Here is a 25,032-nt window from a genome sequence, read left to right as displayed (position 1 = left end):
GTGGCACGATATATGGTCGTTCAGTTCTCTAAAGTCCAGCACCGGTCTGACTTTTCCCTTCGTCAGCTGTACCACCACTATCAGAGGTAGCACTCCGCTCACCACCTCCTCATTCCACGGGATAAGGACTCCTTCCTTGAGCCATCTCTCTACCTCGTCTTCGAACTCGACTCTGGCGTGACCTTCAGAGTACGCTGGTAGCAGCTCACCCTGTTCTTCAGCATCGGAGGCTCGTCTTTCCATCGCCACTCTATCGTCCACCTCCGACCATCGAACACCGCCTGAAAATCTCACGAGGCTCTGCTCTCTCTGGTGATCCTGACTCACAGCGCACGACGCCCCCACGCTTTCGAACGTGACTTCATCTCCTGCAATCCTGACACCACCGAGGCGATTGATGGCGTCCGTCTCCATTCCCACATCAACCCCGTATACCACATGATCGATTACAATTATCTGCAGTCTTAGTGTCGCGCCTCGCACCGCTATCTCTACATTGCTGCTGCCCTTGCATCGGATTCCGCTGCCGTCGACCGCCCAGACGCTACTTGCCCCATTCTATTTCTTCGTCACCCATGGAGTCACAAGGGTGGTCGTGCAACCCGTATCCACGAGGGCCTTGAACGTCTTCCCCTCGGCCTCGACATCAATTACAGGCCTCTACTCGTTTGCGGGGAAGTTCGAGATGCAGCAACTTCCCCAGGGTCGTTTCCCTGGTCGCAATCACAGGCGATGTGCTCTGTCTACCTGCATCGATAGCAGACGAGCCCCGGTTGCGTACATTCCCTCGCCATGTGCGACTCCTGACATTTAAAACACCGACCTGAGAACGGCCGCTGTCGTTGAACGGTAGGCTTCTTCGCGTCTTTCTCCGGCCGTCGTCCGTCATTATGCGCCTCCGTTACCGCCATCGCTATCGCCTTCCGTTCAATGTTTCGCGTCAACATGCGAGCTTGAGCTACAAGTTCGCTCAGTGCCACTCACGAACGCCAGTCGCGCTGCTCTATCCAGGCCCTGTCCCGTAAACCCGGCCAGCGTGGCCAGCCTACGCACCTCCACCGCGTCTTCATCCACCTGCTCTCCCGTCCATCTAATCGTTTCTAGCTTAACAAAGGCTGTATACTCACACTCGGTGTAAGCCTCTCTCAGACGTCGCTCAATCTTCTCCTTACTCAAGGAGATATAGAGTCAATGCGCCCCAAATATGGTGCCATAAGGCTAGCCACGTCGCTAATGCCTTGCAATCTTGCCACAAGCCTGATTTTACGCATCCAGGCCACTACATCGCCCTCACCATTAAAGGGCCTGATAACGTCGCTGGCGATCCTAATTTTAGCTGCCATCGTGGTGACGTCTTATGTGGAGCGCCGAAATAGCTTGTAGTGAATGCGGGAGATTAGAAGTAAGACACCTACCTTCTCTTCATTGGTGCAGACCTGTCGGATGGTAACGTATCCTTCCACATGGCCAGTCCTGAAACGCTAAAAATAGCAGTTGTTTTCCCTCATCTTAGCGAAGCATTGACACGTCCTGCATTCATGGCTTCCCCGATCGAAAAGGGCGCAATCTTCCCCCACCGTACGCGCATCACCTGCGCGCCCTTCCTCTTCCGGTCAGCTCCCCAGCCGCTGACGTCATCCCACAACTAATAAAGACTATAATATCAATATTAATGATAGGTGCATTGAAGGTAATGATGATAGCAATAACGTAATAATACATAGCCGGGCAAGTATGATAAATCCAGGTGAGGGGATTACATCGACTCCTACTAGTTTTAGTGCCCCTATTAGCAGGATCAAATTGCCCAAACAAGATATTGAAGTGCACATAAATAACAAAGGAAAAAATACTAACCTCCTAGACTGCAGGAGTGGAATTAGCAAGCCTGATAAATTCCTGATTAGTGTAAATAAAGTAAAAATAATAAATGTGATTGTGCTAGCGATGGTGTCCAAGTAGTAACAAATCCACATGTTAGAAGAAGCTTGCGAGAGATATGTAATAAAGAGAATGGTAAATAGGATTGCGATGTTAACGGCAATAACACAAACAATAACAAAAGTATAAGGCATAGGTTCGGAACTAATTATAAGAATAAGAAAGGTAGGGGGCACAAAGGATAAAAATGAGAAAAAAAGTGACATAATCTTAATACTGAAACTCTAGGAATGCTTGTCAGAAATAGTATATTTTATCTTAATTTTTTTTGTTTTTACATAATTATTTTCATACCTTCAGATGTGCAGTACAAATTTTTGTGACATTTGGACCTCTGTTTATTAATGAAAACGAGTAAACACTATTTTTGTATTTACTCGTGACGTCAGAATACACACACAGATAATGGCGTGTCAATCAACACAAACACACGTCCGTTACCTGTGACATATACACACACTTAGTCTCGTGCTCTCTAAGCAACAAAAATAAACGTCGACTTTTTGACGTACACAATATTTTAATCATTTAGAAATATCTTTAACTGGATGTGATTTCAATAAAGTTGTTTGTACAGTAAGTATTTATATTTGAGCTTTCTTTAAACAGACAATTTTTTAATGTTATTTTAAAATTATTTTCAAGTCGTTAATTTCCATAAATTTTTTTTATTTATTTACTTTTGTTTTTAAGTGAAAGAGAGGAGAAAGCGAAAGATGTATGTACGTGTATATGAAATGGACGTGTGTGTGAAAGAGAAAGTGGGGGGAAGAGAGAGACAAAGAGAGAGAGTGAGTGAAGGGGTGTATTGTCATGTATACGTACATACAGCAATACATATGCGTACATCTTTTTTATATACGTGTGCATGTGTGTGTGTGTGTGTGTGTATGAGAAAGAGAGAGAGAGTGAGTGATCGTGTATTCCCATGTATGTGTAAGTGGCACACACACACACTCTCTCTCTTACTCACGCACACACAAACGTCCATTTCATATACACGTTCAAACGTCTTTCAGTTTCTCCTCTGTCTCACTTTAAAACAAAAGTAAATAAATTAAACAATTTTACGGAAATTAACGAACAAAACCGGATGAAAGTTCTGGGAGTCAAAGCGAAAGATCGTCCCAAGGGAGTACCATTTTTTTCGAGTGCATTCAACGTATCTCAGCTCCAAAGATTTGGTTGCTATTTCTAGCACGCCCTGCTACCACGTAACAGCTATCTGCGATAAAGGACTCGAAATGCCTGTTACTTGCTAGCAAGGCGTGCAAGAAATACCAGCCAAATCTTTCCTTTTCCGGGGAAAGGAGCAGTTTACGCGTGATTTGGATGTCATATTCGTTGAAAGCGTGCGAAATAACCAGGAAAAAAAACCGCATGAAACAAAACTCCGTTGCTGGGAAACTCAGACTTTCTAAGTGACCCAACGGGTCGCGGGTAGTCTAGAATGGTATAATTCGCCTTTCAATTACGTAATATGCACTACTTTATGCAGTAAATTATTTAGTATATTAAAGAACTTCCCTCCGTCACAAATATAACTGCTTGTTCTCCAGTAAAAATGTTAGGGTTTCTTATTCAGCTTTCACTATACGCCATTATAGCTGGCCTAAACAAAAAAATGCATAAACATGGCCCAGAGCATTGGTCATAATGTCCGTAATAGCACTGCACCAACTAATGATACCACAATAATAATAATTATCATAACACCATCAACTTAATTAACAATTATACTGAGCATTCTAATATCCCCTTAGAGCTGATTCCTCCAGTTAGTGATTCTAATAATAATAGCATCAGTCAGCTTACTACAACTGATATTAGCAGTACCAATGGTTCAGACAGCAGCTAACTCAGTCTGCAACACACTTCCTCTCCTACCCTTCTTCCACTGTCCTTAATTCAAGCCAACGCATGTCGCCTCTTGCAATAAACACGGTAAACGAACAGTGCACAAATATTAGTGCTGGCAACCATTCTGCAGTACCACCATAATCCTTTGTGATGCTGTTAACCCACATTCCTCTACTCAGCGTTTAGCAAGTCATGATACGTGCCTTAATAATGATCTTATTACCCCTAATACTAGCTATATGAACGTTAATAACTCCCGGATCCTTGATCCTATAGGACGTACTGTTACAGGAAGGCTCACTCGCGATAACAATCGTGTCATGACCAAAACTTTATGCAACTCTTTGGAGAGAAAATCATGTCCGATTTCTGATGAATGTATGGCCGAAATGTAGTTTACAGGTGTAATGTGGTGACCGACACAAATACTTATGTTTTTTATAAGCTGCTCTGTAAATCTGAAGCAACGCTTAATGCAACCATTTATCATCCTTCAAATTAAGATATGGGGCAGGCAGAACTTCTTTAGCCATGAAAATGTGGGAACTCAAAGATAATAGTATTGGATTTGATTTGAAATGGGATATAATTAGAGTCGCAAAACCATACTCAAGCAGTAGATACGGATGTAGACTATGCTGTATGGAGCTGTACGAAATTTTCAAAGGAATGAACAGTGAAAATTTAATTAATAATGAATTGGACCTTCGTCTTTCATGCATCCATGAAGTAACTTGTACCTTTCAATATTTTAAAAGCATCACGTAACCTCTGCTTAGTTTATAGCCAATGGTTAACTAACCTCAGTTTCACAACTTTTCTCATACGTAGGACCAAAGGTCCAATGATTTCCACCATCCTCCGTCAAGTCTTCTCTGTTCTCACTTTCTAATTAATTCCATCCCTAATTACCCTATGTACCCTGATAACATTATTTGTGTAGTATGTGGTGACTGAAGGAACGACTCTTATAATTAGTCTTACCTAGTATTATCGATCTGCGATATCCAATCGTATCTTAACTATAAAATTGCAGCCTGTATACTCCAGAGAGATTTTCCACTAAGTTCTGTCCGTAAGTAACCTTTATGACAAGTAACTATGATTTGTGCAACACATGATAATGAACAAACATATCATCTGAACCAACTTACGTACAACTATTGTGCTTGTAGTATACAACCACTTTTAACCTATATAATTGCTATGTATACCTTCAAATTAACTAATATTCACGACAATCATTAAACAAGCTAAAAATTTATTTGATAACTGCTTACTATATCTGATTTGGTACTCTCTCTTCTTTCTGTTATCAGGTGATATATGTTTTGTATCTTCTATTATTCTATCTCTACACCGTAAATGAAGGGTAGTACACTTATAATACTACCTGCTTTTTCTGTACACACTACTTACAATTATAATAAGAACGATTCTAAGGTACATACTTCTTCCTCTCACAAACACATTTGAATATCGCCAACAATGTATTTGTATTTATACTTAACCTCCTACATTATATTCCTTTACCAGGAAAAAACATTCACAGGATACTACCATTCTAAAATTATTAGACCGAATCATCCAAGTTCAAATCAAACCCTCCCCCTCCATAACCACTATCTCCTAGTTTAACCTAAATTTGGAATATTTCTCCCTGCCTCTTTTCAAATCCGAAACAAGGGTATGCTGCCTTCGTATCTGTACTTAATTGCTTCTATTTCCTTTGTCGCGACTTCACTTCAAGCTATTCATCTCTATAACCCCAGGGTGTAAAACATAAAAAGAATACATATATTATTACTTAAACTTCATCTTTAGTCATTGATAACGAACCACCTAATTGTCTCGAACGTGCACGCTCACCAGCTGCTAGCTAGGTTGGTGGCCATAAATATCATCTCAACCCACTCACTAACTAAATTCCTAACCCACTTCCACCCCTTTAATGGTTCTGTTTTCTTCCATTCAAGGCCAGCTTTGGCTGGCGAATACAGGCGTTCCCACTGCGCACAGGAATTGTTCTATTGTTTTGAAGTTACATGGATCATTTGATGAATACGTTTTGATTTTACTATGATGTAATGTAAAAAAATGCGTAAGAAACAGTTGTAATGAACTGACATTTATCCATCGTCTGTTACTTTTTCTTTGGCATACATACATACACACAAACGTACATACATACATGCATACATACATATTGTTGTGTCTGGGGAGAGTCTTTCTCTTTTAGTGCCTTATTATTTAACACATCCACTGGTAAAGTTTCCACTCATTTACTTATTTATTTTTCCTAAACTTTTCGTTGCGTCTTGCAATCCTTTCAACAGTCTTTGACTGTTATCCGAGCTGCGTTCTTTTTGTTTGTGCGGATGTGTGTGGGTCAGTGTGTGTGCGCATACACATGTATGTATGTGTGTGCGTATATATATGTGTGTGTGTGTATGTACGTTTGTATGTATGTATTCTGCATATTCATGTGTTCGTGTTTGTGTGTTTTTATGTTTGCATGTATATGTGTATCTCTGTCTCCTTGTGTGTGCATGTCTGGCGGGTTGTAAAGTATATTTTCTGACAGCAATTTCCTTACAGTTTTATATTTAAGAGATGCGGAATTATGTACATTATTTACATTATTTGGTACTACTAAAGTAGAGGGGTCCCGAACGCGCAGTCACGCGTCCGCGCTAGCTAGTCGTTAGTGGTCGATCCTACAGCGCGTGTGCAAATGAATACGTGTCGATTTGTTTGTTTTTTTTTTTACGATCTTTCGATACTAGTACGCAACAACTTCCAGTCGTGCGTTATTTTTATTCCTTCTACCTATCTACATTATTTAGAAAAAAAAAATTATTTACTTTGTTTTAAAAAAATATTTACTAATTTGCATACGCGCGCGCGCGCACACATGTATTCATTTGGGCACACGCACTTGTAGGATCGACCACTCACAACTAGCTAGCGCGGACGCGCGACTGCACGTTCTGGACCACTCTGCTTTAGTAGTACCCATTATTTACATTTGACGGACATTTGTCCTCATCTTGTTTGTTGTTTATACAACTTTCGGGCATATGGCGTAGTGGTTAAGAGCGCGGGCCACTAACCCCAAGATTCCAAGTTCGATTCCAGGCAGCGACCTGAATAACAATAATAATAATAATTCTCATTCCTAAGATATTTTTCGAAAAATACCTTAGGAATGAGAACCTAGGTTCGAAATTTCCCCAAGACACCTGATGAAGGCTGGAGGGTATATCAGCCGAAACGTTGTGTTAACAACAAACAAGAGGAGGACAAATATCCGTCAAATGTAACTAATGTAGCAATGAGAGAGAGAGAGAGAGAGAAAGAAAGAGAGTGATTGACTGTGTTTAATTGTACAGAACAGACCATTCTTGAATTAATAAATGAATAAATATATTGGTGTGGTGGTTGTCATTGTCTTGAACGCTGACCATTCTCCCCACAGGACAATTTCCAGCCAAATAGAAAGACAAAAAGATAAATAGAGAGAGAGAGAAGTGAGAGAGAGAGAGAGGGAGAGAGAGATTGAAAGGTGTCGATTTTGGGAAATTTTGACACTTTAGCTCTGGTCACACCATCATCATCATTATCCTCACCATAGTTAAAGTGTGAAAGTGGACAAAACACACACACTTATAAATGAGATGGTGTCTTACTTATACTTTGTGGGACAAACAGATAGAATATCTCGATTGACCGTTGACTGAACACTATTCAATTTTTTTTCTCCGTGTTTTTCTCCTTGTCTCCGTATTCTTTCTGTTGAAGAGCGTAGCTGGAAACGTCAAAGACTTTCCGTATTCCCGAGCGTCATACTAATATATCCTTTTGTTATTTACACCACCTGTCCTCGTCTGTTGTTATTATTTGTATATTCTCCCATATATATATATATATATATATATATATATAGTTAGTTGGCTGCGTCTCATGTTTCCGAGCTTGCAATCCAGTTCATTTTCCTGGGTGTTTGAATCGCAGATGGCTCCACAATTCAAAGGTTGCATGAAACATATACGGGGATAGAAGGGGCTGGTTTAGGAAGGAGAAGGCGCTGTTTTCTCCCGTCTCTTGAGTTCAGCTCTTGTGACTTGGGCTTTCTTGAAGTCCACAGAACTCATTTTGATGGTGTGTCTCCAGATGGGGTTTGTTTACCGAGATATCTTCCCAGTGTGCGGGGTCGATGTTGGTGCTTTTCAGGGTTGATTTGAGTTGGTCCTTGTATTGCCTCAAGGGGGCTCCATGAGGACGTTTTCCTTCAGACATTTCACCGTAGAGACAGATCTTGAGGAGGTGATGCTCATTCATCCGACGGATGTGACCTGATCATCGGAGACGATGTTCGATGATCAAGGCTTCGATGCTCAGGAGACCTGATCTTTCAAGCACAGAGTTATTGGTGATGTGATCTTCCCAGTTGATGTTCAGGACAGAACAAAGTTTGGATTGATGGAAGCGCTCTAGTTTCTTCATGTCCTTACGGTAAACAGTCCAGGTTTCACACCCGTACAGCAGAGTTGATACGGCAACAGCCTGATAGACCATGAGCTTCGTTTTGAATGTCAGATCCTTGTTGCAAAAGACCCTGGCTTTGAGATGACCAAAAGAGGCATGACCTGATTGGATGCGATGTTCAATATCCTTACCAGATCCTGCAGTGGATGACAGAAAACTTCCAAGACAGCAGAAATCCTCAACGACCTCAATTGATTGGTTGTTGATGGTGATGTTGGGGCTGTCAAGGTTGGTACGAGGAGCTGGTTGAGCGAGCACTTTGGTTTTGGTGATGTTCACTTTCAGGCCGAAGGTTTGATAAGCTCTGCTGAAGTTGTTTGTTGAGGTTTGGAGGTCCTTTGCAGTTGAAGCTGGGGCTGCGTTATCACTGCTCTCGACAGTGATGTTTTGATCGGAAACGTGAGACGTTGAAAAGTCCGCCATCAAATCTACATCTGAGTTCCACTCCGGAGTTGTCTGTTGGAATTTTGGGGAGCATGGCAGCGATGTAGAGAGAAAACAGGGTTGGAGCATTTCATCATGGAAACCCTTGATCAGCGAAATGAAGCCTCCAGGACAACTGTAACGATGTAGGATATCCCACATGACCTCTCGTGGGACACTGTCGAAAGCTTTTTCCAAGTTGCAAAAGATGAAAAAGACAGGTTTCTGCTGCTCCTGGCTCTTCTCCTGGATCTGACGTGCACAAAAGATCATGTCGATGGTACCTCTTGACTTTCTGAAACCACACTGTGACTCAGGAAAGACTGACTCAGCAACTACTTGGAAACGTTGTAACAAGATTCGAGCGATGATCTTGCCTGCGATTGAAAGCAGAGAGATACCACGATAGTTACCACAAAGACTCCTATCCCCTTTCTTGAAGATGGTGACAATGACTGCATCTTTGAGATCTTGAGGAATCTGTTTCTTCTCCCAGATTTGCAGAATCAGCATGAAGAGTCTTGCATGAAGAGCAGGTCTACCCGCTTTGAGTTCAAAGGGAATGTTGTCAGGTCCGGGAGCTTTGTTAGGTTTCACTTGATTGAAAGCAGTCATGAATTCGATATGGGAAGGGGGACATGACAGTTCCGGTCTTACAGGGTATTGAGGAATGTTCTTCAGCGAGTCTTCAGAAGCAGTGGACGGGCGATTCAACAAAGCTTCGAAGTGTTCTTTTCAGCGATGAAGAATCCCATCCTTCTCGGTGATAGTTGAGTTGTCTGCTGTTTACAGCTGGGATGTTGATGATCTTTGGGGACCGTAGATTTCCTTGATTCCAGCAAAAAAGTTCCTCATGTCTCGGCTGTCAGCAAAGGATTGGAGTTGGACAGCTTTGGCTTGCCACCATTGATTCTTGATCTTGCGAATCCTTCTTTGGCAGAGTGACTTGGCTTCTTTCCTTGAAACATGTGGGGTTGTTTAGATGTTCAATGAGTGCCGATCGCTTGGCATCAATCAAGGTGGAGGTTTCAAGACTATTTGAGTCGAACCAGTCTGCACGGGATCGCTTTTGGAAACTGATGTTCTCTCTTGCAGATTTGGTGATGATGTTCTTGAGCATGGCCCACTCTGCATTGGGATCAGAGCTGTCACATGGGGGGTTTTCATTCAACTGCTTTTTGACAGACTCTTGAAAAAGACGGACCTTCTGGAGGTCTCGGAGGGCAGTGGTGTTGTACTTCCTCCAGGAAGGTGGATTTGATCTTGGGAGGAATGTTTTCTTCTTCAGAGTCCATCTTATCCGCGTGACAACCATATATATATATATATATATATATATATATATATATATATATATATATATATATATATATATATATCAGTAATTATTCACTGTTTGGGCTACCTGATGTCATCCACAGTTACAGTATAATTTTCACTGGATCTACGTCAGGAATTCTGCAGTGTTCATTTGATTTATAATTGATGAGGGAAACAAAATGGATTTGGTATGAATCTATGTTCAACACAACAATCGCTTTGACCCATCTTGCAGCTGTCTCTTACAGGTAGGATATTGTGCTGTTTCAATTAGTGCATTCTGTGTCTCCTTTTTTTTTTGGTATTAAAGATATCCTATATATACTGAGTTCCTCCAGACATGTACTCTCTCGTAGTATGTGTGTACACTGGGGTTATAACCTGCAGATGGGTCTGGCTACATATAACAAATTAAATCAAAATAATCAAGGACAGAAATTAAAACCTGTCAAATTACAACATTTGACTGTTAAAAGGAAGAAGGATGTGTATACATTCATTGACACATATGTAAACGTATACACACTTACACACTCGCTCGTGTTGCCAACAGGAAGTCATTTAATGTGGTCATAAACAACCAAGTTGTTTGCAGATAACCAGTATCTCACTCTCTGCTGCATAGCAAATTCTACAGTCAGTTATAGATGACTGGGCTGGTGCGTTGGGGAGGGGGGTGGGTTCGCTGGACATGCTCACATATACACAGGTCTTTGAATATATACGTAGACACACTCACATACATATATTTTTGGCAGTGTGTTGACACATGCCAAACTCTCTTGTATTTGTAGCAGGAAAGGTGTAGGAAAAGATGTCATTGAGGTAGCAGATGAAATAGGCATGTGGGTGACCTCAAAGTAAAACAATGGGAAAGCATTGGATTGTGGTTTGAATAATTTATTTAATCGACACATTTACTTGTATACACCAAAAAATTCAGGACAGTGTACAGTCAGTATTAATGTTCACTTACATGGCATTGCAGGCTCATCAGGTTGTTCAGTGGTGTAGGTACCAAGGTTGTCTTGCAGGATGTTTTCACGTGTGTGTGTGTGTAGTGAGGAGTGGAGTTTAGATTAGCTAACTGTTGTGTTTTCTGTAGTTAATGTGTAATCCTTATATCCATCGTAGTGTGCAAATGTATGCTTGTTTGTATGCAAACATCTTACCAATTTCTCTGAAAATCTATTAATAATCCTATCCTTGGTCACAATTATGGACAATGATTCCTCGGAACATAGTTGGCATTTCCTGGAAAGAGTGTTGTATGGATTCACATGTCTTATTGTTGACCAAGTCAAGCCATATCTAACCTTCTCGTCTTTCAGTTTCCAAACGAAATTGGCCAATGGTGTTGGGTGCCTTTTGTTGACTTTTTTCAAGTCAGTGATGTGGTTTCTATATCTATTTTTGAAAATATCAGCAGTTGCGCCAATATACACATACAGGCATCTTCTGGTGTTCATGGTGCATTTATATATTACATTACAACTCATACAGAAGTTCTTCAGAAGACACTTGGTTTTGTTCCTGTGTGAGCCTTTGTTATCGACTGTCATTTTTCTGTGTGTATAGCCTGTAGCTTTCAGTTTTAGGTTCGGTTTTACTGCTAGCTGGCTTGTTACTTGGGGGGGGGGGGGTATTGTTCATCATTTTGTTGTGATTATTATAGGCTAAGTGGTTATTGTTATTGTTGTTTAGCGTGTTCCTAGATGGATCCCAGTCCATGGTTGGTGGCCCATTGTTTAGGCTGCTCGACCGCCAATTTAATTTTCCCTTTGTTTATCATATGTATATGGTACTCTGGGTTGGATGAATTGGTACATGACACTTTAACTGTGTGCCAATTAAATATTTTACTATATTTATTAGATTTCAGGAAGCATCAGTCTAGTGCTGAAAAAAACTTCTATGCGATCCTTGATGAGACATGCAATCCCCAGAGGACATCTTGTTTTTTTATATTTGCTGTTATATTTCAGGAAGCATATTGTCATCATCATTGTTGTCATTCATAGTCTTGACTGCTACAGACACTGCTCTGCTCTGCTCTGCTCTGCTCTGCTCTGCTCTGCTCTGCTCTGCTCTGCTCTGCCAATTAGTAGCAAGAGAAATTTCAATTTATAATGTACCTATCCAAGAAAATGAGATGCACGAAAAAAATGAAAAAAACAAGACAACTTGCTGATACCATCCCGTCTACAGGATATCTGAGTGGTCAGCTTTTTTAGTGACATCATCAATAATTGAATGAATCATGTTTGTGTTTGATTTTGCATTGGATGCAGTGATCTGCGTTTGATTTCTATCTGTTTTGAACCTGGGTTCTCATTCCTAAAAAATACCAAGTTCGAAATTCCCCCAGGACACCTGAAGAAGGCTAGAGAGTATATCAGCCGAAACATTGTGATAACAACAAACAAGATGAGGACAAATATCTGTCACATGTAAATAATGTACATAATTCCTCATCTCTCAAATATAGAACTGTATGTAAAGTAGATTAGCAAACACCCATAAAACATGGGAGGATGCCAGTTGCTCATGCAAGGAGTACAATGACTGCCCAGTGGTGGTGGTGGTGGGGGATAATGTGAGGCTGTGGTGATTCCCAGACCTAGTGACCATAGTAATAGCAGCAATGGATAATTCAACTGTGTCGACAGCAATGGCAGCTGCAACAGCATCAGAAACACCAGCACTGACTACAATGACCCCCAAAACCACTGCTACAGCCAGAGATGACAACCACACCAATACCAGCAGCACCAGTGAGGCTACTGGCCCCATGCCTAGTATTGCCAGTGACAGCACCCACATCACCATCGGTGTCAGCAGCGGCAATGCTACAGCCATGGACAATCACAACAATGACAACAGCCACAGCAATATCACCAGACCCACACCTCATATATATATTAGAATAAATATAAATATACCTGACAGAATGTTACCAACGGTTTTATACCAACTATTGAAGTTGATTTGAATAGATAGCAGCTCCAGCAACATGAGCAGCAACAACATCTCCAGGCCTGGATCCAACTGAAGATGCATCAGAAATGTGAACACAACCAACACTCAAGCCCCAAAATATATGGGGTCAGCCGGGACGGCTTTCAAGCAGTGCCTGTACAACCACAGGTCTTCTTTCAGAATTCCAGAAAGATGATTCATTACATCCTTGGGAAGCCATGTGTGGTGCTTCAAAGATGAAGGGACCCCATACAATATCAAGTGGAGGATCATAGAGTGGCCAGGATCCTATATTAACGAGAGCAGATGCTGCAAGTTTTGCTTAGTTGAGTGAGCAAGAATTTTCAAAGACTCCTTGAAACCAGAATTACTGGACTCTTGGCAAGAAATTTACAGCACCTCCATCCATTTCAAATGCTACCTGCTGCAAGCATGAGATTCCCCATTCATCAATTAGATCCCAAAAGATCCTTATGAGCTAAAAGCAATCTAAGGGCAGAGTTCCCTGTTTCCACTTTCCTGACCCACATGGGTTGGTCTAAGGGAGATAACCAGCCCTCGGTGACCTGGATTGTTTATTGTTTGTTTCCTTATTAACTAACTGGCTGCAATGGATTCCTACCTCCCAGATTTGAAGAATTATAGGCCTTTGGCTTTAGAGTCTGGCGAATCATCCTTGAGACTAAGCCTCTGATTGATGCGAAAGCACTGGTCACTCTGTGACCGGACCTATACTTAACTGCATATAAATAATATATATATATATATATATATATATATATATATATATATATATATATATATATATATATATAAAAAAGCAATGTTAATTCTCTAAATGAAGTATTAGCAGTAACGGCACGATAAAGTGAAGTATATTGCCACTTAAGTGTAGCTGACCCCTAGGGGCGGATGTTACTGTTGCTTTTAGCCCCAGGAGGACATCTCCTCCAGCTGGCTTATCGACATACTACTGTGTCCTGTTTGCCAAGGGAAGTTATCCCTCCCATGATGATCTGTAGCACGAACGGACCCGGGTTTCAGGGTTATTTCCCTTCGTCAGCGTCCGATAGCCACTGATCTTTGATGAGAGAGATAAATTCTTGGCAATCTTATGTATACTTTTCCAGTGAAATTCTTCACTGATATCGAAAAGGTGAAAACAAGCAATGTTAATTCTCTAAATGAAGTATTAACAGTAACTGCACGATAAAGTGAAGTATATTGCCACTTAAGTGTGGCTGACCCCTAGGGGTGGATGTTACTGTTGCTTTTAGCCCCAGGAGGACATCTCCTCCAGCTGGCTTATCGACACACTACTGTGTCCTGTTTGCCAAGGGAAGTTATCCCTCCCATCATGATCTGTAGCATGAACGGACCCGGGTTTCAGGGTTATTTCCCTTCGTCAGCGTCCGATAGCCACTGATCTTTGATGAGAGAGATAAATTTTTGGCAATCTTATGTATACTTTTCCAGTGAAATTCTTCACTGATATCGAAAAGGTGAAAACAAGCAATGTTAATTCTCTAAATGAAGTATTAACAGTAACTGCACGATAAAGTGAAGTATATTGCCACTTAAGTGTGGCTGACCCCTAGGGGTGGATGTTACTGTTGCTTTTAGCCCCAGGAGGACATCTCCTCCAGCTGGCTTATCGACACACTACTGTGTCCTGTTTGCCAAGGGAAGTTATCCCTCCCATCATGATCTATAGCACGAACGCTGACGAAGGGAAATAACCCTGAAACCCGGGTCCGTTCGTGCTACAGATCATGATGGGAGGGATAACTTCCCTTGGCAAACAGGACACAGTAGTGTGTCGATAAACCAGCTGGAGGAGATGTCCTCCTGGGGCTAAAAGCAACAGTAACATCCACCCCTAGGGGTCAGCCACACTTAAGTGGCAATATACTTCACTTTATCGTGCAGTTACTGTTAATACTTCATTTAGAGAATTAACATTGCTTGTTTTCACCTTCTCGATATCAGTGAAGAATTTCACTGGAAAAGTATACATAAGATTGCCAAGAATTTATCTCTCTCATCAAAGATCAGTGGCTATCGGACGCTGACGAAGGGAAATAACCCTGAAACCCGGGTCCGTTCGTGCTACAGATCATGATGGGAGGGATAACTTCCCTTGGCAAACAGGACACAGTAGTGTGTTGATAAGCCAGCTGGAGGAGATGTCCTCCTGGGGCTAAAAGCAACAGTAACATCCACCCCTAAGGGGTCAGCCACACTTAAGTGGCAATATACTTCACTATATATATATATATATATATATATATATATATATAAGTAAATGTCAAATAATGAAAATGTGTGCTCAACACAGCATTGGTGGATAGACTTTCTTTATTTGTGCATTTAGGCTACTATTGGTTTCATGTTACAAAAAATAGAAAATTATCTTAATATTTTAACAATTTTTCAAGCCAGTCACATGGAGGAATGGTGTTTGTCTTCATTTTAGATAAAAACACAGTCTTGTTGAACTTGCAGAGATTCTCATAAAGAAAGCAAGTGGCGCTACTCTTGGATGATATCTTTTAAGCGGTTATCTCCTTTGGATTTGGCTTTAGGGTGAAACAGTGATGTTGGGCAGTAAATTTGTTTGCATTATCTTATATTATATTCTAGGCGTATATAATGTTTGTGTGCTGAAGTAGTTCATCATGGGGATATATTTCTTCTATGTGAAGTTCATGTGTTATATATATTCAAATTTCACATTCAGGAAAGGGGCTACACTGGAGGGATTAGTGGCACATGTGATGGTTTCTCTTTGAAGTGTTTAAGTGTGAAATATTGCTTTTATATGCAAGGAGAGAAGATTTCATTCCTAATATTTAGGATGTTATCTGTTGAGTGCATGATATTTAGTTTTTCAGTGATACAGAGATCATATTTGGTGCCCTGTCCTCTGTATTTTCTGGTCTTAGGTGGTTATTTATTCCACATTCTTTCAATGTCCATATCATATTGGAGAAGGATGTTGTGTGTTTATTATTTGTGTCTCTGAATGATGCCAAATGTTGTGTGTATCTTTCGTTGTGTATATCATTCCGATATACATCTTTGCTACTCATTTAGGATCCGTTATTTTAGTCTCATATACAAGTTCTTTTTTGTGACAGTTGTTGTTTAGAGGGCAGCTGTTTGGAGATCTGAAATTGCATTGTCTTTTGGGGTATCTCTGGTGTGTTTATTTTTATTGTGGTTGAGTATCATTGACCCTATATTGGGGAAGCAACTATAACTAACTTTAACAGTATTGCTGTTGAAAATCTTGTGGTATTTGTGTGAATGTGGGAAGTGATTGTCTATTAATTTCAAGAATTTCCTAGCTATGTTAGTGCCTACATTCATGCTATAAGATGGGTTAAACCATAAAAGTTTCCTCTGTCTGCATCTTCTTGGTCTATTTGTATTTGATTCAATGTAGTTTAAGCTATTCTTGAAGTTGGACCTTTCTAATGCAGCATTATAGCATGGGATAGCTTTTTCAAAAGTATCTTTATTGGTGGATAAATTGGAGATGCACTTGCTAATATTATTAACTAGTTGTTTAATGACTGCTGGTGGGTGGTTGGAGCCTATGTCTATGTTCAAGGCTTCCTCATATATCCCCTCCCTGACAATTTACCCTTCCAGCTACTTCCATTCCTCATCATTTGCCCACACTTTTTCTACTAGTCATCTTTCTGTGCCTTTAACCACCACTTTTTCTCCCCTCTTCTATACTCTATTCTAAACACCTCTCTTATCTACTATCATTCTCAGTGTCCCACCATCATAACCCATCTACTATAGTCTCTTATGTATCCCTATATTTTCCACCTCTACATACATCCACACTTGTTTATCATTCACTACATTAACCACGACCTGTTTACTTACCTTCTCACACTCTTTTGAAAGCATATACTCTCTCATCACCTCTCCTGACTCACTGTCCATGTCCTCTCTTATGCTCACCTTCTTGTTCTTTGAGAGTTTGCTCTAGCACCACATCACTACTTTTCTTTTGTCTCCTTCAGCCATTTATTTCCTTGTCTCTCAACCATATTCTAGCCTTTCGGTACCTGATATAAAACCACTTACGTTCACCTCCCAAATACTTCCCTTTAGTAAGGGAGCTTTTCCTTTTCTTCTATCCCTGTTCTTTTCTGTCTTGCAAGGTACCTCACTAGTGTTGATGGTACAAAAAGTGCACTCAGTACACTCTGTGAAATGGTTGGCATTAGGAAGGGTATCCAGCCATAAAAACCAAGCCAAAGATGATATTGAAGCTCAACCCATGCCAACTTGGAAAGTGGATGTTAAACGATGATAATGATGATGGTGATGCTGATGATATAAAAATGATGGGCTTCTCACACAGTTTCTGTCTACCAAATTCATTCACAAGGTATTGATTGGTCTAGGTCTATAATAGAAGACACTTGTCCAAGGTGCCACATGGTGGTTGCCAAGTGAGCTTCTTAACTACACAGCTTCTTAACCTACACACACACACACACACACACACACACACACACACATGCTATCCCAAAACAGGATTTCTACAAAATACCTAATTAACAAAAGAGACAGTGAAGTTCTTGGATCTCCAAGATGCAACCAAAAATGTGGATTATATATTTCCATGGAAGGCATTACACATGTGTTTTTTCACAGCTGCCCAAAAGTGTCATCAAGGAACTACCTCCCTACCAGCAATGATGTTGTTGCAAACACAATATACAATGCTCTTCGGAAAAAAAATCTGTTCTAGAATAAAAATAGAAAATCTTATTGTTATTAGATACATACACAAATATTAACACCAGTAATTCTGGTGGAACATTCCCATCAAAATATCTGTCAACCTAACTGGATATTGTTGTTTGGGACAGACAAGAAAAAGTATGTACAATCATATAGGTTAGCTATCATCTTGATGTGAATCTCTCTCTGAAAATAAAAAGGAAAGAGGATAACTATGGACAACTTCTCTGAAACCTCCAGTTTCTATATCCAGATTATAAATTCATATTTATATCAATAATAATTGGTGCTCTTGGTTTTGTAAAGCTAGGGCTTTCAGAAAAAAAAAATCAACCAAATAACCTGCACATTACAAATGCAATCTACAGATTGCATTTGTGGAACAGTAAAAATATGCAAATCTTTTCTCAAGTTTAAAATTTTTGTTATCTACATTCCAACAATGGAGCTTCATATCTTTGTTAGAAACCAGCTCCTTCCTAAGTAGAAGAATTCAAATAAATAAGAACAGAAGTGAACATGCACACACACGTGTGTGTGTGTGTGTGTGTATACATAAATCTATAGTTGCAGATATGGCTGTTATAGGTGTAGGTGTGGCTCTTTGGTTAAGAAACTTGCTTTTCAACTATGCAATCTTAGGTTTAGTCCCACTGCATGGAACCTTGGACAAGTGTCTTCTACTATAGCACAAGGTCAACTAAAGCCTTGTGAGCGGATTTGCTACATGGAAACTGAAAGGAACACATTTTGTATGTATATGTGAATTTCCTGGGAACCCTGGCAAGACAAGGTCCCAGACATGGAAGTCCTCTCTTGAGCTGATTTGCCAAGCATTTACACACTGCTGAGGAGATAGCAAGTCAGATGGGCAGGCCACCTTGTTTGAATGCCTGACATGCGACTACCCAAAAGACTGTTTTACAGTAAATGGGCAGAAGGCAAGTGCACACAAGATGGACAGAAAAGGTATGTGTGTATGCGTGTGTGCATGCATACGTTTGTGTTTGTCACTTGCCACTGCTTGACAACCAGTGTTGATTCGTTTATGTCTCAATGATTTAGTGGTTCAGCAACAGAATAAGGACAAAGATTAAAAATAAAGATAGTACCTGAATTGATTTGTTCAACTAAACCCATCAAGACAGTGCCCCAGCATGGCCACTGTTCAATGACTGAAATGAGTAAAGATATATCTATTCAAATCAACTGCAATAGTTGGTACAAAACCATTGGTAACATTCTGTCAGGTGTATTTATATTTATTCAAATATATATGTTAACACTCACACACACTCATGCCCATCTACATACCTGTGTGTGTGTGTGTGTGTGTGTGTGTGTGTGTGTGTGTGTGGCAGGATAGAAATGCATTTTGTCCCTGTATGTAATTACATACATACACGCACACACATATTTTTATGAATATTTCGTTTGGGCCTCACTAATTCACAATTCCTAGCATTAGTTTTTCAAGTAATTTGTCTTTGAACCAGAACAATACACTATTCCAAATATTTAACCTTTATCTAACAATATCAGTTTTGTTCAGTTGTTTGAACTGGTATAAAGATCATCCCAAGTACTTTAACTTTTTTTTTTTTTAATTCAGTTAATTTGATTGACAATTCAAATATGTTAGAGGCAAATATTGTCCCAATTCATTCATACTTACATATTACAACTTTCTATTTCAATGTCCAGTGCAGATTTCTACCATTTCTCCTAACAGTTTATATTTGTCATTACTAAAGCTTTCCACAATATATATTATTTGTATATTGTATGATTCTATTTAAGCTTTTGACATAAGCTTTAAAATTAGTGAATGTACAAGAAAATCGTTTCAAATTTTTTTCAGTGATTCTCTTATGTGACTGCTTGTAGGGTTTTTTTTTCCAGTTTGAAAGGAATTTTTTTACTCCAATGATATTGTAAAGACCAACTAGTCCCATAAACCTCTTCAAAATTTAGGTAAACCAAAATAATTAATGAAGTAGTAGATGGAAGAAACTATGCTACAGAACAGTATATTTTATGTTGACATGGAGGGAAATGCTGTTTTACTAAAGTTTAGAGTGAAGAATATTAGATATAAATCTGAATCTCTATTTGAATAACAATAGGTAAGTTTCAGTTGTAATTTAGTTTTGAGTTATTAAAATGTTCTGAATCACATTTTCAGGTTGTAGAACTACCAATGAATTGCATTGATAAGTCAAACATTGTAACTCTACTTGTCTCAGCTAATATACTTAAAATCAGATTGTAGCAATTTCATAACTGATTGGTATTAAGCAGGGTAGCATGTGATGATTAAATGGTCTCCTTGTAACAGATTCCAAAAATTAGTTTTGGTATTCAAATTTGAATCTGGTTAAATTGACCAAATGTTAGGGTCAGAACTTGAATCTTGTAACTCATGCTGTAGATGTGTCTAACATACTTAATTAGCTGTAAATCATTACCATGAGGAGATGCAGCTTACTATCAACAGGAGCAGTTTAATTGGGGATTTTCATTAATTTGTAGTTCTGAACTAAAATTGTACCATGAGGCAGAGTCTTGAAACACTCTTCTGAGGTTAATGAGAATAATTAGCTACTGGTGGATATCTCTAAAGAAAAGTGATATAACAGATTCCAGTAACCTTTGGAAGTATACTTCAAATTTACATATATAATTAGGAAATCATTTTTTACATTGCATTTTATTTTAATTTCTGTTCTGTTGTAATGATTTCTTCAGATACAAAGCTTAACATTGAGAAAATGAGACATAACATTTTTGCGTTTCTTAAGTACATTAGCAACTGAAGAGAAGCCAACTATTATTGCTTCTTGCTAACTAGTACTTGCTATCATTTAATGTTATAATATTCGAATGGATGTCATTTAAGCAAAGGCATTTTGCTTCAGTTGTGTTACTAATACTTGAGATTGGTGTGAATACTACACAATCTTGTTTCTGGTTATTTATTAAAATTTAAAGTTTTGTCAAATTAAGAAACCAATATTAAAATAGTAAACATATTTGCATTATATAACCCCTTTCAAAGTATTACGGTGCAGATTACTTAATGTGACATTATCTAGTATAGTGGTAGAGGCTTAGTTGTCTTAAGTTTGAATCTCACTATTCTGAGGTTAGTTTTACTGGGATCAGCACTGGGGGTCAATATATCAAATACAAATAACTCGGTGTAAATTGGCTCTGGAGAAATTAGACATTGAGCTTAGCTCATAGAAAACATATTTTACCAAAATTTCTTCATTTAGGTAGCAAAACAATTTATTTTTATATTAAACTTGCTTATTAACTCACCTCATCAATCAATTTCTTATTCAGTGGTATAAATATCTGTCGCAGGGGTTAGATTATTAGAATGCTAAACTATCTACATGATTAAAAGTTTGAATTTTCTTTAAGAGAGTATTTTGTGGAGCACATCTCTCTTTCACTGTATATATACAACTTCTATTTCATTGTTGGAATTAAGAACACTTTGTAAATACCAAAGTCAACTATATCTAAATTCAAAATCTGTCTATATCAATCTCAACTCATGCTATACCGCTATTCTATCCAAATTTAAATGTCTTGAATAGTTTGATTTTATATATTTATTCTGTAGTTACCTGCATATACCTTATTCCATCTAAATTATTTTATTTTGCATTAAAATTAAACAGTTATGATACATTTAGAGCTGTTACTAATTAGTTTTAGTTGAAAATACTTGTATTTGGAAAGAAAATCAAGACAGCAGATTTCCTGGTCAGTGTTAGTCTAATGATGAAAGAGTTAAACAAAATTTGGTGTATACCCCGAGGGAGTGTCCGCTTGCATAAGGGAGCAGAGAACATTGTATTAGCAGTAAAAGACATAGATTAAGATATAAATATACAGTAAGCTAGATAGGGTCTTGCTTAAAAGCAGGAATACATGTTCAACTGAAAACATTCAAACTATATTCATGAAGTGAAGGTTGCATTTGCTAACCAAAAGGTTAAGTAGTTTTTCTTTGAATTTTAAAGATAGGAGTTTATTTCTTCCTTCTTCATTTACTAAAAATACTTTGTTTTCTTTCTCTACTCCCCATATGTTTGTGTGTGAAAGCGTGTGTGTGTGTGCGTGCGTGTGCACGCGCGCGCGCGTGTGTGTGTGTGTGTGTGTGTGCATAAATTTGTTTGTATACAATGTATAACTTTGTTTTGCAGTGTCAGCATCAGACAGTGAAGGAGAAGAGACAGTTTTACAACCTGAGTTGATACCTTTACTGGAAAATCAGCCTACAAGAACAACAATAACAACTATTACAACGCCAATAAGTTCTGCATCTTCTACCACAGTCAGTGTTGTCAGTAGCAATAACTTACCTCTAGATAGTAACACTAATAGTTATAATAGTAGTGGTGGTGTTATATCTGTTGCTACCACTACTAATGACATTACCAATTCTACTACCATCATTGCCTCCTCCTCACCTTCCTTTACTTCCACCAGTACTACTACAACGTCTGTTGTCTCTGATTCATCAACAGGCAACTCAGGATTACCTGCTACAGACAAAAGTCAGGCAAAAGTAAAGTCTCCTCCAGCAGCTAAGATTGCTGCTGTGGCATGCTGTCGCTCACGAAAACTTTCTCTCAATGGAAATTCTTCATTCCAAAACAGTGATGATGTAAGTCTTGGACTTGATTATTTTTTATTTACTTATTTTTATTTTATTAATTTTATTTACAGTTACTGTGTTTTGCACAGAAATTCTTTACAATTTTTTTCAGTTACCTAGTGTTATTTTTGCCAAAACTAAAATAATTCTCATCATAAGCAGCATCACAGCTATATTTTGCCACTTATATTAACATTACTTTCAGAAATACCCTACTCCCATCACTAGCATTATATTCATTACTACCAGATTACTATCATCCATCTTACCCCTACAATCATTACCATCATCACTGCTACAGCCATCTTCATCATTACCATCATCATCAGTAGCTTCATCTAATACCATTCAGTGCAGATGTCAAATCAGTCTATAACCTTATTTGTAACTCTATATATGTAAGGTGATCTGCCATAAGTGTTAGATAAATTATGTTACTTCTGGAATAAGAGAGGTGACTTACTTTACTTAATGTTAGCAGGGTGGAGCTAGGTAGAGTGTGATGATGAACTGAGATAAGAAGTTTCAAGCTACTGTCAATAGATTCTCCATCCCTCTCTCCCACTCCTTCACTCATGCTTTCTCTCTGTCTCATTCTCAACCTCTTTTTCTTACACCCTCTACTTTTTTTTTACTTTCACTCTATCACATACACAGTGAAATGAATCTTCCTTTCTCTTTCTTCTATCTTTACTTCATTCCTCTGTCTATCTGATTTTCTCTCTTTCTCTCATGCACACTCATACACACACACTGTTTCTTTCTCCTCTTCCTCTGTCTTTTCATTTTCCGGTCCTGCTACCTGTCTATATATCTGAAGATTTTAGTCACGTGAAGGATGTGGAGGGTTAGGAAAATTTGATATTATGGAAATCATTCTGATAATTACAGAGGATAAAGATTCATGGAAGATATTTACTATGGAAATCCTCACGTTTCAATTATCTGCTTAGCTCTCTCAGATGAGTGAAGTTTAGGATAGGAGTCTGGACAGAAAGCAATAAAAATAACAGCCTGTTACAAATAACTTGCAAAGAAAGAGGCATGGAAATGCCACTATGAAAGGCTGCTAAATGTGGAGAATGCATAGAAAAGAGAGAGTGTTCCTAATGTGGCTCAGCTATCTGAGTTGACAGCAGCATGATAGATAAAGCAATGAAGAAAGACAAGGAAAGCTCCTAGTTCATCAGGATTTATCGCTGATATACTTAAAATATATGGTGGAGTGGTATATGACTTAGTCATCCATGTAGTTAATCAGGTTGTTATACCCAACAACTGGTGTAGCAACATTATTTTCAACTGCCACAAAAGTAAAGAAGATGCTTTAGATAGAAATAATTAGAGAGGTATCAAATTGCTGGACCAGGTCATGAAAGTTACAGAAAGGGTCATAGTTCAACTAATTAGGAAGAGAGTTAATCTAAATGTCATGCAGCTTGATTTTGTGCTGTGGAAGCACTACTGATGCTTTCTTCCTAGTAAGACAAAACTTAACCACTCTACTTGGCATTTGTCAACATGGAGAAAGCCTCTGACAGGGTCCTTCACTCCATCATCTGGTGGTTAATGGATAAACAAGCTAGGAGTAGATGAGAAGCTGGTGAGAGTTGTCCAAGCCATGTACAGGGATGATGTTATCAAGGTGAAGGTCAGCAATGAGTATAGCAACGAACTTAGTGTACAGGTAGGAGTTCACCAAGGATTGGTTTTCTGTCCCTTCTAGTTTATCAGTCATCCCAGCTATAACAGAGGAATTTAAAACGGATTGCCCCTGGAAGCTCCTCTATGCTGATGACCTTGTTCTTATAGTTTAATCTCCAATAGAATTAAAGGAGAAATGTCAGGTATGGAAGCAAGGACTTGAATCAAAGGGCCTTAGAGCCAATTTAGCAAAGACCAAAGTCCTAGTAAGCAGAAAACAGTCAAATTACTAATGGAAATGAACCTCCTCAATATGTAGAAAGGATGTAGGTAGAAATTCCATACAGTGTAGCCAGTGCAAGCTATGGACATATAAAAAGAACAGTGGAATCATAGGAAGGTTAATAGAGAAAGTAGTCTTTGTATGTGGCAGATGTGAAGGAACTGTAAGCACTAAGAACACACAGAAAATAGATTTCCTCAAATGCCCAGGGTTTTTTTTAGAGGCAGTAGGTAGTTACCATTACCTAGGTGACCAAATTAGCTGTGGAGGAGGATATTCTGAAAGCATAGTTGCTAGAATAAGAACTGGCTGGACAATGTTCATAAAGCTTTTACCTTTGTAGGTAACAAAAGGATTCTCCCTCAAAGTAAAAGGCAGATTGTATGATGCCTGTGTATCAACAGCAATACTACATGATAAAGAAACACAAGCTATGAATGAAGGGAACATACAAAGGCTTGAAAGAAATTAAACCAACATACTCCATTGGATATGCAATGTCACTGTGCTTGTATGACAAAATTTTGAGAGAAAAGTTGGGTATTAGAGGCATTAGATGTAGTGTACAAAAGAGAAGACTGCTGGT

General features: G+C 39.0%; 2 protein-coding genes across 19 annotated transcripts in view; one reads left to right on the top strand and one right to left on the bottom strand.

The window, feature by feature from the left end:
- The window catches only part of LOC149134036 (uncharacterized), a 45,487-nt gene extending 43,897 nt beyond the window's left edge, over positions 1–1,590 (bottom strand). Inside the window, exon 1 of the transcript XR_016243102.1 lies at positions 1,416–1,590. The gene's annotated coding sequence lies outside the window, so the exon portion shown is untranslated. The remainder of the gene's footprint in view (positions 1–1,415) is intronic.
- LOC106875847 (coiled-coil domain-containing protein CG32809) overlaps positions 1–25,032 on the top strand; it is a 931,982-nt gene that overhangs the window by 93,509 nt on the left and 813,441 nt on the right. For all 18 annotated transcript variants that reach the window (XR_016243094.1, XR_016243099.1, XR_016243098.1 and 15 more), the window contains exon 2: positions 22,065–22,528. Coding sequence is in view for 11 of the 18 variants with exons in the window: in XM_052970538.2 (XP_052826498.1) it covers positions 22,065–22,528 (464 nt within the window). In the remaining 7 variants the exon portion in view is untranslated. The remainder of the gene's footprint in view (positions 1–22,064; positions 22,529–25,032) is intronic.

The sequence above is a fragment of the Octopus bimaculoides genome, chromosome 9, assembly GCF_046866305.1.
Source record: "Octopus bimaculoides isolate indiv1 chromosome 9, ASM4686630v1, whole genome shotgun sequence".
Lineage (NCBI taxonomy): Eukaryota > Metazoa > Mollusca > Cephalopoda > Octopoda > Octopodidae > Octopus > Octopus bimaculoides.
The sequence above is the reverse complement of the archived record's forward strand: the minus strand, read 5'-3'. Positions and strand labels throughout refer to the sequence as shown.